The 14,021-nt window shown below is 52.1% G+C and overlaps 1 protein-coding gene across 3 annotated transcripts in view; it reads left to right on the top strand.

Annotated features, from left to right (window-relative positions):
* The first annotated feature begins 1,411 nt into the window (after positions 1 to 1,411).
* The window catches only part of TMPRSS13 (transmembrane serine protease 13), a 29,242-nt gene continuing 16,632 nt past the window's right edge, over positions 1,412 to 14,021 (top strand). For 2 of the 3 annotated variants that reach the window (XM_063693560.1, XM_055355019.2), the window contains exons 1-3: positions 1,412 to 1,663; positions 11,929 to 12,358; positions 13,492 to 13,596. In XM_063693560.1, the coding sequence (XP_063549630.1) occupies positions 1,424 to 1,663; positions 11,929 to 12,358; positions 13,492 to 13,596 (775 nt within the window). In that variant the 5' untranslated portion in view covers positions 1,412 to 1,423. The remainder of the gene's footprint in view (positions 1,664 to 11,928; positions 12,359 to 13,491; positions 13,597 to 14,021) is intronic. The other variant, XM_031016126.3, reaches the window with a different exon arrangement.

Below are 14,021 nucleotides of genomic sequence, written 5' to 3'. Positions count from 1 at the left end.
TGAATTCTGCTCTCTTTGAAAGCCAGGGAAGTGGCTCCCACAATAAGCCAAGATGAGAGAACTCTAGGGTCCCTGCCTGGGCCCTCCAGAGTTCTCTCCTCCAGCCTCTTGCCTCTGGGTTAGATTTCCCTGAAGACACCCTAAGCTGGGGCACAGTTTCCACTGTGAGCTAGAAGTTTCCGTTTTCTTGAATGTAAATGGGGGGCGATAGTAGTCACTTCCTTTCAGTTTTTGCTCAAATGTCACCACAGAGAGCCCTCTCTGACCATCCTGTTCCCAACTGCCAGGACTCTGCCTCCCCTACCTTCTGGATCCTTTCGCTGCTTTGTTTTTCTGAACGGCACTTTTCACTTTCTAGGAGGCTGTGTAACTGATTTATTGATTTTTGTCTGCTTTTTCCCCCCAACCCCCAAATACTAGAGCCACAGGGCAGGAGGCTTTGCCTATTTTGTTCCTGTGTCCCCAGCACCTAAAGAAATGCCAGGCACTCAATACATATTTGTTGAATGAACACGTGAAGGATGCGTGTGAAGTGTTTCGCAGGATTCTTGGCATCTTAAGGTTATTGCTGCTGCTGTTGTTTGCTGTGTGACTTGAGCACATTCCTTAGCCTCTCTGGCCCTCTGTCTCGCAGTCTGTAAAATGAGAAGAGTGAACCACTAAAGATCCATGAGCTTCCTTCAAACTCTAAAAATCTTGGTGCCTCTGAATGCTCAAGAAAGTTCTTCCCAAACCTCAACAGGAACTCCTTTTTCTTTTTTTGCAGTTCTCAGCAGCAGCTCAGCTGGGACTTAGCTGGAGGCGCTAAGGACTCCCTTTGCAATAGCCCTTCCTCTACTTCTTTTGACTCTGAGGATCAGAATAGGGTATAGGTTTGGGATCACGAGTCAGCCCAATGTTTCTTGGAACAGTTTCCATTCAGATAGTTATGTTTTATTTCATTGACTTTGATGTGTTGCTTCTGGCACTTTATTGTTTTCAATAGAGGGCAATTCATGATGTGCATAATTAAAGGTCATTTGATTTTCATTTCTTTGTTAAGAGTTTCATAAAAACAAACAGAGTTCAGGAGAAAGCAATTGCCAGACCACACGCCCAGAGATCGTGTGCCCTGATTTGGGATTTGGACACCTGGTCCTTGGAGATGAAGGTTCCCACTGTCCTGCCGTAGGTGGGGCTCTGTCTCTGGCCTGGAACGTCCCCTGTGGGGATAGGGTCATCTCTCAGAAGGCTCTGGAGCATCTGTTTCAGGGGCTCAGGTCAACAGGACCAAGACCATCCTCTCAAGGCTCTGCCCTTTCTCTCAGGGCCCCTCTGAAGAAGTAGCTCAGAACACTCCTCTGCTTCTGTGGGGGCAGTTTCAGGAGTAAAGGCAGCTTCAGGTTCCCGGTATTTGGAATTCGGTATTCGCTGAGTAACTGGGATGGCCTCGATGAGGGGCAGAGGAACAGGTCTGGCTAGTTCTGTGTTGTTTATACTGGGGATTACTTCACACATCCCAACCGGCTTCCCCGCCCCGTTTGGTGGGGGCTGGCCCTTGGCCCTCCAACTCCTTTACCCTACATGCCTGAGAAGCCAGGGGCCAAGATGGATCTTCTCCTCGACATCAGCTAAGCCTGGAGGACTCTTCCCCTCAGAGACCATGGAGAGGGACAGCCACGGGGTGAGTGTGACCTCAGGCCTTGGGCCAGATTCTCCCAGCGCTGAGGAAGCAGGGCTGAGGCTGGGAGACAGGTGGGACGGCTACCTCTGTGTTTCAGGTTTGGGGGAAACTGGCTGTGCCTCTTCTAGTTTGAAGCTACTTAGGATCAAGATCTCTTGGTCTCCTTTTAACGTGGTTCTAGAAAAAGCCCCTGGGAGGAGAAGCTGCTGGGATTTGGGGTCTGGCTGGTGAGCACCCCAGGGCTATGTGGCTGAGTCGTGGGTTCCTGCTCTGTGGTCTGTGAGCACTCCTGCCGGGCATCCATAGTGTTACAGCACCAACTTGGCCAATTGGGAATCCAGGCTAATCTACTTTAATCTCATTTTTGCTGGTTGGAAAATCAAAAGCATTCTAACTGCAATTCAGGGGCATCTTGTCTAAACCCCTCACTACACTCCTAAACCTTCCCAGAAAACTGTGACTTTCTGGGTGCATTCAAGATTTTCAAGGGGATGTTTCAACCTCCGTTGGTCACTTCTTTTTGGACTTAATAACTTTCATGCTTGGGAAGTGCTTCTTGATGTTTAACCACAAGTCCTGCTACCACTCAACTTCCTTTCTTCTGCTGCTCTTGGGGTGGGAGAGAGCAGCTGGCCTGTCCTCTGTGGGAAAGCCAGCATACACACATGAAGGCTTCCAAAGATCTTGTTCTGCTGTGCCTCCACTTTCTTTTCCTCCAGGAAATCCCTTTTGTGCTCTCATTTCTCCTTTAGGTCTTGTTTTCTGCCCCCTCCAAATTCTCTGTACCTTACCGACATGGTAGAGCCTGGGACTCTGGGAAGAATGGGCTAGCACTGGGTTTGGGAAAGATCAGCTCATCCTATGTTTTGGCTTATAGTTGGCTTGTGGTCCATTCTGCACCCCCAATGTGTTTCTGCAAACTTTACCATCATTTTTTTCCCACCATTCTTCCAGCCCCCTCTTGACTTTTCTTTCCCAGGCTGCCTCCCTTGCCCTCTGCTCTGGGCTCCTTCGTTCATGTCTCTACCTCACCAAAGTCACTTGGCCCTAGGCCTTGGGGGGTTATCAGAGCCTCTTACTGTTGAGCAGTAAGGGGGGTACACAGGGGCATGCAGAAGGTGAACCCTTAGTCACAGCCATGGGGCATCCTCCTTGGCAATATGCTGGGAGCCTAAACTAGATGGTCCCTAAACCCAAGAGTGAGAAGGGCTGAGCTATCCGGAGGGTGGCCATGCTCCCATTGGAGATGGATAGTCCATCCCTGAGACAGGGTGATGGGGTGATATCTTCCCAGGAAGCTCATCTCTTCAGAGTCAGGGATCAACATGAAGGTTGCTGGAGGGATACAGGACAGAGAACAGACTTCTTTGAGGAACTCCCAATTAATCTATGAATTAAGTGTCAAATATTATGATAGGTGCCATATTCATTCTGAAAAAAAGATTGTCCAAACTTATCTTGGAATGGAAGAATGGAATCATTACATCCTTATTTAAAGTTCTTAACTTCACTCCCCTATTTAAGATGGAACTCTGACAGAGTGAGCCTATAGTTGGGGCTCGTATTCCCATCTGCAGCAGGTTTCTTAACCTTGATTAAATAGGAGTGGGCTGGGAGAAGCTGGTCACCTGAGCTTGTGCTTTCTCCTTGAGGGCTTTATTGCAGAGAGATGCATTGTGATTTCTGTCCCTCAACTCCAAAATGTGTCGTGAGGAAGATGGTGGCCAGTGGGCTTGAGCCTGATGGCACTCCTCTGGCAGCTGCTGGATCTTCAGAGGGATCTTGGAAAAGAGGTGGAGAAGGGTCTCAGTTTCTCATATTCAAAAGAAAGTTGCATGTCGTGGTGGACAGAGAACTGACCATGTTCCCCGTCAGCTTTGGGAAAGCCACTTCACCTTTCTGTACCTTAGTTTCTTCATCTGTAAAATGGAATAATAATACTACTCTCAAAAGAAGAATGTTGGACAAACTAAATTTAACAGAGTTTAATTGAGCAAAGAACAATTCTCAAATGGAGCAGTCCCCCGAAGGAGAATAGATTCAGAGAGATTCCCACACAGCTGCGTGGTCGGAGAGGATTTATGGACAGAAAAAGGCAAGTAGTGTATGGAAAAAGGAAGTGAGGTACAGAAATAGCCTTATTTGAACACTGTTTGAACAGTTGGCTGCCTTTGATTGTGCAAAATTGGTGATTGTTAACAAGAGTAGTTTACAGTCTGTTTACACGTCCAGTTGAGTTATAGTTCATTATGTACAGAGAAACCTTTTGATCCGAACTTAAAATATGTAAGGAGGCAGCTTTAGGCTAAGCTTAATTTAATAATACCTACCTCAAGGAGTCTCAAAATAGTGTCCTTCCCATAGTAAGGCTCATTTAGAATAGCATCTGGCATAGAGAGATAGAGATAGATAGATAGAGATGGAGTCACAGAATGTTGAAATTTATTATCACTGCCTAGAATTTGGGGTGGGCTCCTATAAATTTGGACAAACATCTTCTTCTCCCTGTGCCTCAGCTTCCCCACCAAAGAAAAGGGTTGGACACATTCCCCCCCTGAGGCTCCTTTCTGGCTCCCTGACAGTCTGGAATTACATAGAACAGGGATGACAGGTGCGCCACACCAGATTTGTTCTTGACAATGCGTATTTTGTGCTTTTTCAATTCTCATTTTTAATTCTCAGAGCAGTGCAATGCTTATTAAAGAAAGACTGAATTAGACCCATTGATGAAGCAACATTCCTTTGTGGAGTGGATTTTCTTACACTGGGCCTTCTTCAAGTGGAACAGGTTTCAAATTAGCCCAAGGCCACAGGTGCTAGGGATTGGTGAGAACCGTCTGGGGGCCCACCACTGGTCCAGGATAAGGCACCCTTTCCAGAGGGGCTGGGCAGTTCCTGAGATGGCTCACCCGTGGGCTCAAGTCACTCTGCCATGCCGTGTCCCAGCCCCATCCCAACCCCAGGCACCCCAAGGACCCTGGCACCTGCCCTATGCCCCTGCAGGTGTGCAGCCCTCACCTCATCCTCCAAGGACCCTGGTACCTGCCCTATGCCCCTGCAGGTGTGCAGCCCTCACCTTGTCCTCTGTTTCATGTTGTCATTGGTGAGGAGCAGACTTCCTTTGGCACAGCCACCTCGATTTCCCCTGCGTTGTCCCCTGAGACTTGGCAGATGTGAGTGTAAGCGTGTGGGAGGGTGTGTATTGGGCCCTGGGCTGGGGAGCTGGGTGGGAAGGACAACTGATGTAACAATGGCCACTTAGCTTAAGTGTCTTGTTTTGGCAAAACAGCTTCCTCTTGGTATAGCAACAACGAGGGTGGATGTGCCTGGCCAAGTGGGCAGGGCACTGGTGGTGCAGGCATGAGGGAAGCCACCACAGGGAACCCTGGCTTTAGCAGTCAAGTGGAGGCCTTGACAGCACCAGATGGGGGTTGGTTTCCCTAGGAGGGAAGCAATACCCAAAACTTTAGAGGGACCCCCATTATGTACCAGCCCTGAGTGTGTCACTACCCTAGGACTGGCAGCAAGAGAAGGCACAGACACAGGGAAACACTGAGGCAGCAAGTTCCTGGGCAATCAAACATTATTTGCTGGGCAATAGTGGGCACTCCATGTTCTTTACAGCATTTGATGAATGAATGAATGAATGAATGAACGAACGAATGAACAAGGAGGCGTCTTGATTCTGGTCTAACAGGGATTCCTTGAGCTTTTTCATGTGCACAGGAGGCATCAGAAACTAGAAGGGACTTCAGCACTTACTCTGGCCAGTCCCTTTCAAGTTCGTTGTAGCAGCTGCCTCTTTTGTTCAAATGAATGTTATGTCGACACCGCTGTATGAAACTGAAAGATCGGTCTTCTCTGTCGAGGTGGGGTAAGGGCTCAGAGCCCACCACAGTCCCCACCAGCTGGTCTCCAAGGCACCTCCATGGAAACTGAAATGCTCTGTGGAACCCTGTTTGAAAACTGCTGATTGTCCAACACCCTTAATTTATTGAAGAGGGAGCTGAGGCCCAGAGAAGGATGTGACTGTCCCCAAGGTCACACGGCTGCCTAGGAGCAGAAGCGAGGCTCCCCGTGCCCCCCACCCCCAGGGCGAGGCAGACCCTGCAGCTCTGGCCCCTTCCAGAGTTCAGTCTGCCTCAAGGGCTGACCCGAGTCCCTGAGCTGTATACTGCGTGTGTGCTGGGGATGCTGGTGCTGGGTGAGGAGGTGGTGGGGAAGATGCCTGTGTGTTGAGGAGAGCCTGTATTTGTGGGGTTTCTCTGGGTTCAGGGAGGGGGAGAGTAGGAAAGGGCCTTGGGAACCTGGAGGTACAGTGAAGCCTGGGTCTAGCCGTGAGAAAGGGAAAAAAGTCACCCAGTCCAGCCTGGCCCTCGCTGGGAAGGGTTCAGGCCTCCCCTGCCACAACCCCAGGGCTCCCCAGGTTCCTAACAGGCAAGGAGGGTTTTTAGGCTCCGTCAAAGGGAGATCCTGATCTTTCTGAGTGCCGCCAGTGCTTCCAGAAGGGTTTAGTGAGGGGTTTTTCTTCCTGTCTAGCCCAGAGTGCTGGGTTGTTGGCCCATGGTCTGCCCGTGCCCACCCTATGGGCGCCCTTGATGCCCAGGGTCACTGGGAGAGAGACGCTGCCACGGGGGCCTCTGTCTGGGAAGGGTCCTTTCTCATGGAGGCTGGTAAGGGACAGACAGGGGAAGAGCAGAGTGTTGTGTAACAGCCCAAGGATGGGGGCCAGAAGATCATGGTTCTAGAATTGGCACCGTCCCCACCTGGCTGTGTGTCCGTGAGCAAGTCACACAGCCTTTCTGGGCCTTCATCGCCTCAACGATAGTATAAAGGGCTTGGGTAGGTTTTCTTTTCTTTTCTTTTCTTTCCTTTTCTTTTCTTTTCTTTTCTTTTCTTTGAGATGGGGTCTTGCTATGTTGCCTAGGTTGGTCTTCAGCTTCTGGCCTCAAGCCATTTTCCCACCTCAGCCTCCAAAGTAGCTGGGACTACAGGCCAGCACCACCACGCCCAGCTTGGAGGGTTTTCAGAGTCTTTGCAACTCTGACAGCCTGTGATATGCCCAACCCTGGGTGGTAGCTTTACGAAGGGATGGCCCAGGGCTGAGGAGGGAGGCCCAATTGGCTTAAACTGGACTGAAACGGGCCCTGATGCACCTGCCCTCAGGCCATGAAGCAGCTACTGCTCCCTGCTGGACATTCTTCAGGACTAGAAGGAGAGCTTTTTTTTTTTTTTTTTTTTAATTATTATACTTTAAGTTCTAGGGTACATGTGCACAGCGTGCAGGTTTGTTACATATGTATACATGTGCCATGTTGGTGTGCTGCACCCATTAACTCGTCCTTTACATTAGGTATTTCTCCTAATGCTATCCCTCCCCCGTCTCCCCACTCCCCGACAGGCCCTGGTGTGTGATGTTCCCCATCCTGTGTCCAAGTGTTCTCATTGTTCAATTGCGGGAGAGCTTTTTATAGCGTGGTTCACACTGCAAGCCCAGGCTCTGGGGGACCTGAAGTGCATATTTCCCAAGTTCAGGCTGCTGCTTATGGCTGAAGAACTCTCATTATGCAGAGCCTGGGGCTTGATCCACGGCAGCAGCTCCATAACCATTGAGATGAAGCAACCATGAGCCCACATCACTCAGGCCCCCTCTCTCCCTGGCATCACTGGCTGGGCCCCCAGAAGGTCCAGGAGAGGACAAGGGCTGGACATACTCGGGCTGGCTAGGTTACTACCATCCCCACTAGGTAACGGCCCAAGGGGCAGAGTCTGCAACTGGAAACCAGAAAAACATCCCATTCGCCTCAGGGGGGATCTACCCCTGGGAGCTGTGGTGTCGAGACCCCTGGGCTGGAAGCAGGGGGCCTTGGGTTTAGTCCCTCCTCTGCTGTAAGATGGGCCTGAACAACTTTGGGCAAAGCACACAAATGTTTTGGGCCTCTACCTCTCAGTCTGTAAAGTGGGAGTAAAAATTCTTATAGACTTCTGTCCAGGGACAGGCTTTGGAAAGACTCCCAGAGCCAGGGGCTGCTCCTTTTAGCCCTCCCTAGCTTGTCCCTTACCGCTTTCCTGCGGACCCCTGCCCTGCCTTCCTGCCATGCTGCCTCCTGCCCCAAAACGTCTGGAGGGCCCTGAACAAGCCTTGAGTGAGGACCCTTGGGAGCTGCAGAGGCATAGCCAGGTGGTAGCAGTGACAGCCTGGGGTGTGGGCCTGTTCCATGTCATGGTAAGGGCTTACAATTATGTACTGCAGGGGGTAACCTCAGAGACTACCCCATGGGTAGGTGGGGAGGAGAGGCACGGCCAGGAAAGAATGGTTGGCAAGGTTAGGCCAGGGATGTGGCTCAGAGTTGACCACACTCCCCTGCTCCACCCTGTGCACCTGCCCCTGAGCAGGCTGAGAAGCCTTTGGTCTGCAGGCAGGTTGTGGAGACACCAGGACACATCAAGGAGTTGGTCATTTCACTTCCACTTCTGAGGCTTCGGCTCACTGCCAAAGGCCAGGATTTGAGAAGCTTGGGTTCTAGTCCTGGTTCTGCCCCTTGTAGCTTGGGACCTTGGATAAGAAGTCTCGGCCGGGCACGGTGGCTCACGCCTGTAATCCCAGCACTTTGGGAGGCTGAGGTGGGCACAAGATCAAGAGATCGAGACCATCCTGGCCAACATGGTGAAACCCCATCTCTATTAAAAATACAAAAATTAGCTGGGCACGGTGGCGCGTGCCTGTAGTCCCAGGTACTCAGGAGGCTGAGGAAGGAGAATCACTTGAATCCGGGAGATGGAGGTTGCAGTGAGCCGAGATCACGCCACTGTACTCCAGCCTGGCGACAGAGTGAGACTCTGTCTCAAAGCAAACAAACAACAAACAAACAAGTAGTCTCCTCCCCTTCCTATTCCCCAGCTGCTGAAGGCCTCTACTCTGAGGGTGAGATCAGGCCAGCGGTGGGAAGCTAGAGTCTCAGCAGTTGTTCTCCAAGAACTGGGGAAAAGAAATGAGTTAGTGCTATAACAGGTTAGGTATCAGGAAGAACTTCCAGCAGCATGGGGCAGCAGGCCGTGAAGTGCCTAAAGAAGGTTGGTGTGGAATCTCTTACTCAGATGATCCCTGAAGATGAGAACTCTTCTTGATGTCTGGGAGGGTTTGGGTTGAGGGTCAGAGTCAGGGGGTGGAGCGGGGGCCTCACTCTGGATGCTGCTCTCCTCTGGTCTGGGGGCTGCCCTTCCACCATGATGTCCCTGTTGGGACTTGTAGTTCTCTTCATGGGCAGTTCTTCTTCAGGTCTTGAGGTTCCAGAACTCTCCTCTTGCCCTGGTCTGGGGGTCCAGCCGCTTTCCACCTGGCTCCCAGGCTCTGACAGCAGAGCACTTGCTCTACCCAGACCAGAGCTAGATACCCCCAGACCCAGGGCCTGCAGAGACTCCATCCCACTTTCGGATGTGTCGCCCTTTCTGCAGTTCTTGGCTTTCCACCAATGCCCCCTCCCCACCAGTTCCCTGTCTGGTCTGACTCCCTTCTCCTGTTCCAGCTTTACAGCTTTCCCCAGCTCCCTCCCCCAACCTGCCCACCCATTTTCCTCTGGGCCTCTTCAAGATGGGGCAGCTGGGGCTGGATGGGAGGGTCCTGTTCAGGTAGAGACAGCCTGAGCTGCCTGGGAATGAGACAACTGTGCTAGAGTTCCTAAAGACCACCAGCTCATTCAGGGGGTGAGGTGGGCTGTTTCGTCTCTCTGAGCCCCGGGTCCTTGTGTACAAACTGGGGATAGTAATTCCTGCCCAGCTTGCTAACTGAGAGACTTGTGAGAATCAAATCACATAATGGTGCAAAACTGCACATACAAGCCCTGAAGAGACGAAGGTAGGTCCTGTGGATGTTTGTGACACTGTAGGTCAAGGCCCTCCTTGCTCCAAGCAGGCCTGGTTAGAATCTGAGCTGTCACTTACCTGGTGTGTGAATTTGGGCATGTTCTTAACCTGCCTGGACCTCTGTTTCAATATCTATAAAATGAGGCTAACCATACCAACTGCAAAGAGCTGTTAAGAGGTTGGAATGGGGTCCCATAAAGTGCTCGTGGGCTGTTATCTTTGTCATGGTTTGACACACATTTATAGACCAGGCTCTTTCATGTGTATCACCCGTTTATCTGGGGGAAGGAGGTAAGGTCTGCCCATTTTACACACATGGAATCAGGCACTGAAGGGTTACGTCGCTTGCCCAGGAAACGCAGTTGGGAATGGAGGCAATCAGATTCAGATTTTTCCATAGCAAGCCCAGCATTCCCACAAACAAACAAACAAACAAAACCCCACTACCGGCTGGGTGTGGTGTGGTGGCTCATGCCTGTAACCCCAGCACTTTGGGAGGCTGAGGCGGGTGGATCATTTGAGGTCAGGAGTTTGAGACCAGCCTGGCCAACATGGTGAAACTCCATCTCTACTAAAAATACAAAAATTAACCGGGTGTGGTGGCGGGTGCATATAATCCCAGCTTCTCGGGAGGCTGAGGCAGGAGAATCCCTTAAACCCAGCGGAGGTCGCAGTGAGCCAAGATCGCGGCACTGCACTCCAGCCTGGGCAAAAGATTCCAATACAAAAATTAGCCAGGCATGGTGGTGCACACCTGTAGTCCCAGCTACATGGGAGGCTGAGGCAGGAGAATAGCTTGAACCTGGGAGGCGGAGGTTGCAGTGAGCTAAGATCATGCCACTGCACTGCAGCCTGGGGGACAGAGCAAGACTCAAAAAAACAAACAAGCAAACAAACAAACAAACAAACAAAACCCCTCCATCACAGCCACTGCTCTCCACACCCTCACTGTGTACTGGGCGTTTTACAGGCATGATCTGTGACCTCAGTACCATGAAGCAAGGTGCTTCGCTCTAGCTTACAGATAGGAAACTGAGATGTAAAGAGGTGAAGTCACTTGCCTGGGGTGCCCAGCCGCCTTAGAGGCAGGCCAAATTCCAACCTGGTCTCTCTAACCCAGAGCACCTGAAAACTCACCTGACCCCGATGCTCCAGGCCACTAGGCACCTCCTGGTCTTGGCAGGTCACAGGGCCCCACTATGGGTCACACTGGAAAGTATCACAAGACCAAGATCCCTGTGGTAACCCCCAGCCCTATCCCCAGGTTCCCAAGGTGTTCCTGGCCCTGCAGGGCCATGGGGCCCCATTCTTAACCAATCTCACAAAGGCAAAATGAGCACTCTGTACGTGTGGTTCACGAAGACTGTGCAGGAAGCTCTTCTGACTCAAGAAGGGCAGGTGACTCAGAGACAAATAGGCATGGGGTAGAACCCTGACTCTGTGATTCTGCAAGATGAGCTCTGAGCCTTGGCTTTCCTATCTGTAAAATGGGCTTCCAAAATACCAGCCTCCCAGGGGTGTGGTGAGGCCCTTGTGAGGCCACAGATGTGAACGTTTATTATCAACTCTAAAGTGCCAGTACACACACGAGTGATTAGTATTTTATTGTCCCGGCTTATGGGAATTCCCCCTGAAGTTGGGGAAGACTTAGAGTGTGCACAAAAGAGGAAGGAGACCAGGCAGGCTGGTGAAGGTGCCACAGTGCCAGGATCCCTGGCAGGAGCCGAGGCCCAGGCCACCACTGGAGGGAAGGGAAGGGCCTTCTGCAGCTGGGGCTTGTCCATGTTATGGAAAGACCTTAGTCTGGCCTTTGTCCAGCATTCTTTTTCTCCTCAGATGAGCTCACACTGGCACTCAGCCCCTTCAGTTGGCAGGTCAGGGCTTTTCTTAACTAGTGCTTAACTAGCGATTACAGCTCATAGTTAAGAACAATATTTTATAATCTAACACACATACGTGAAAGAAAAGGATGCGGATGTAGGAGGTGGAAGGGAAGAGGGCAGAAGGGGTCTTTGCTTTCCCCATGGGGGACCACATTCCCTTGATACGAGGTCTCAGAGTGAGTGACCAGCCCAGCAGCCTCTTCCTTTAACCCCTCCTAGACATGCGTAGCCTAAGCAGGTGACCCCCCACCCCCGGGCACATGGCCCATTGCCCTCTACCCATCTCTGCAGGTCCTATGTGGCAGGGGAGCCCCTAGGGGAGCTGGGGGACAGCAGGTTCTTTGAGCTTTCATTCTATCCTTGGACACAGTCCTCCTCTCAGATGCTTCCTTGTCCGGGGGGCTTTGCTCAACCCCTAGCTGCTGCCCCAGAGCATTCATCTCCTAGTGCAGCAGAGCTGACAGCTGGGGTGGGTTGGCAGGGGAGCAGCCTGAGGGATACTCTTCGATCTGCTTTCAGAATGCATCTCCAGCAAGAACACCTTCAGCTGGAGCATCTCCAGCCCAGGCATCTGCAGCTGGGACACCTCCAGGCCGGGCATCTCCAGCCCAGGCGTCTCCAGCCCAGGCATCTCCAGCTGGGACACCTCCGGGCCGGGCATCTCCAGCCCAGGCATCTCCAGCTGGGACACCTCCAGGCCGGGCATCTCCAGCCCAGGCATCTCCAGCCCAAGCATCAACAGCCCAGGCATCTCCAGCCCGGGCATCTCCGGCTCTGGCATCACCTTCCAGGTCCTCATCTGGCAGGTCATCATCCGCCAGGTCAGCCTCCGTGACAACCTCCCCAACCAGAGTGTACCTTGTTAGAGCAACACCAGTGGGGGCTGTACCCGTCCGATCATCTCCTGCCAGGTCAGCACCAGCCACCAGGGCCACCAGGGAGAGCCCAGGTAAGGGGGATGCTGTAGGGAAGCCAAGAGAGATGGGAAGCAGCCCATGGGCAGGGAGGAAATCTCAGAGCCAGTGTGCTCTGCTCTCATAGCAGACAACGATGCGGGGAAGGGGAGGTAGGGGGGTGGGAAGTGAGGGACCTGAGGGTGGGGGCAAAAAGGAAACATTACATGAAAACCTGAGACAGTGGAAAATTAGGGGCAAAGGGGGTAGGTGATAAGAAGCCAGGACTAACAAAGCAGCATGTCACCCTGGAGTCTGCACAACCCAGGTCAGAGCACCGGTTTCAATGGCAAGGTCTCCCAGTTAGTCACAGGGTTCTCTCCTTGTGCTGTCCTGTGGGTCTGCCTAAGAAGCTGGGGTCTGCAGTGGAGCAAGGTCATGATCGGTGGGCCCATCTGTGGGTGGGGGAGGAAAAGGAGAGATTCTGACCAGGTGTGCAAGTCCATCCCCAGCCTTCCAAATTGTGGGTTGTGTGGTTTAGCTACTAGGGAGTCAGAGAGGTTGAATAGGCCTTGGGGACTGGGTCTGCCCTTAAGGAATCAGTGTTCCTTTCCACTCCGATGCTGCCCTCCTCCCATCCCAGAATTCAGACTGTCCCCACCACCACAATACACACAGGCCTGGATGATACGTGGCTTTAGAGGATCACTTGAAGTTTGGGCCCATCCCACAGCCTTGCCCTCTCCAGGGTGGGTGAGGTGCTTTGGTATCAGACCCACTGCACTGGAATCCCTACTCTGCCACTAACTCACCAAGTAACCCTGGGCAAGTGATTTCACTTCCATGAACCTCAGTTTCCCCATCTATAAAAAGGGGCCTAATAAGACTCTGCTCATGAGGTTGCTGTGAGAATTAACACAGGCAAAGTGCCTGGCTGGCCCAGAGGAGAGCACAGTAAAAGACCGCTGCTGGTGCCCGGCAGGGGGAGCTTAGTTTTTGCATTTTCAGATGGGACAACATTCATTCATTCATTCAATTGACTTTGTGCCCCATAAAATCTCATTCCAACTTCTGGGGTGGAGTGGTCCTCACGGGGCCCTCCTGGGCCACAGTCTTGTTTCCCCCACCCTCTCCATCTCGTTGGACTCCTCTCCAGCGTCATCTTCCCCTGCTGCCGCCCTGCTCCTAGGTACGAACCTGCCCAAGTTCACCTGGCGGGAGGGCCAGAAGCGGCTACCGCTCATCGGGTGCGTGCTCCTCCTCATTGCCCTGGTGGTTTCGCTCATCATCCTCTGTGAGTTGAATGGAGGGTGCAGGGGTGGGTTCTGGGCACTGCTGGGCAGAGTGGGACCCAGGGATGGAGACAGGCAGGGGAGACAGGTGTGGGGACCACCCACTCACCCGGCTACTGTGTCCAAAGAGGGACACTCCTGCAAATGGCCTTGGACTGTGCTGCCCCCGGGGCCCCTGTGGGATATCCAGGTTAACAGTGTGGAAGTCAGAGGAACCTGAGCTTGGCTCTCATCTGTGCCACTTACTATGCAGCTTACTTGGGCAAGTTAGTTAACCACCCTGAGCTCAGTTTCTGCATCTTCAGATGGGACAAAATTCATTCACCCATTTCATGACTATGTGTCCCATAAGTTCTCATTCCAACTTCACTAGATTATGAGGAATAAATAAGACAACAGCACAATTCCTGGAACAAAATCTACAAAT

The sequence above is a fragment of the Gorilla gorilla genome, chromosome 9 (genome assembly GCF_029281585.2).
Source record: "Gorilla gorilla gorilla isolate KB3781 chromosome 9, NHGRI_mGorGor1-v2.1_pri, whole genome shotgun sequence".
Taxonomy (NCBI): Eukaryota; Metazoa; Chordata; class Mammalia; order Primates; family Hominidae; genus Gorilla; species Gorilla gorilla.
This window is presented reverse-complemented; position numbering and strand designations above follow the sequence as displayed.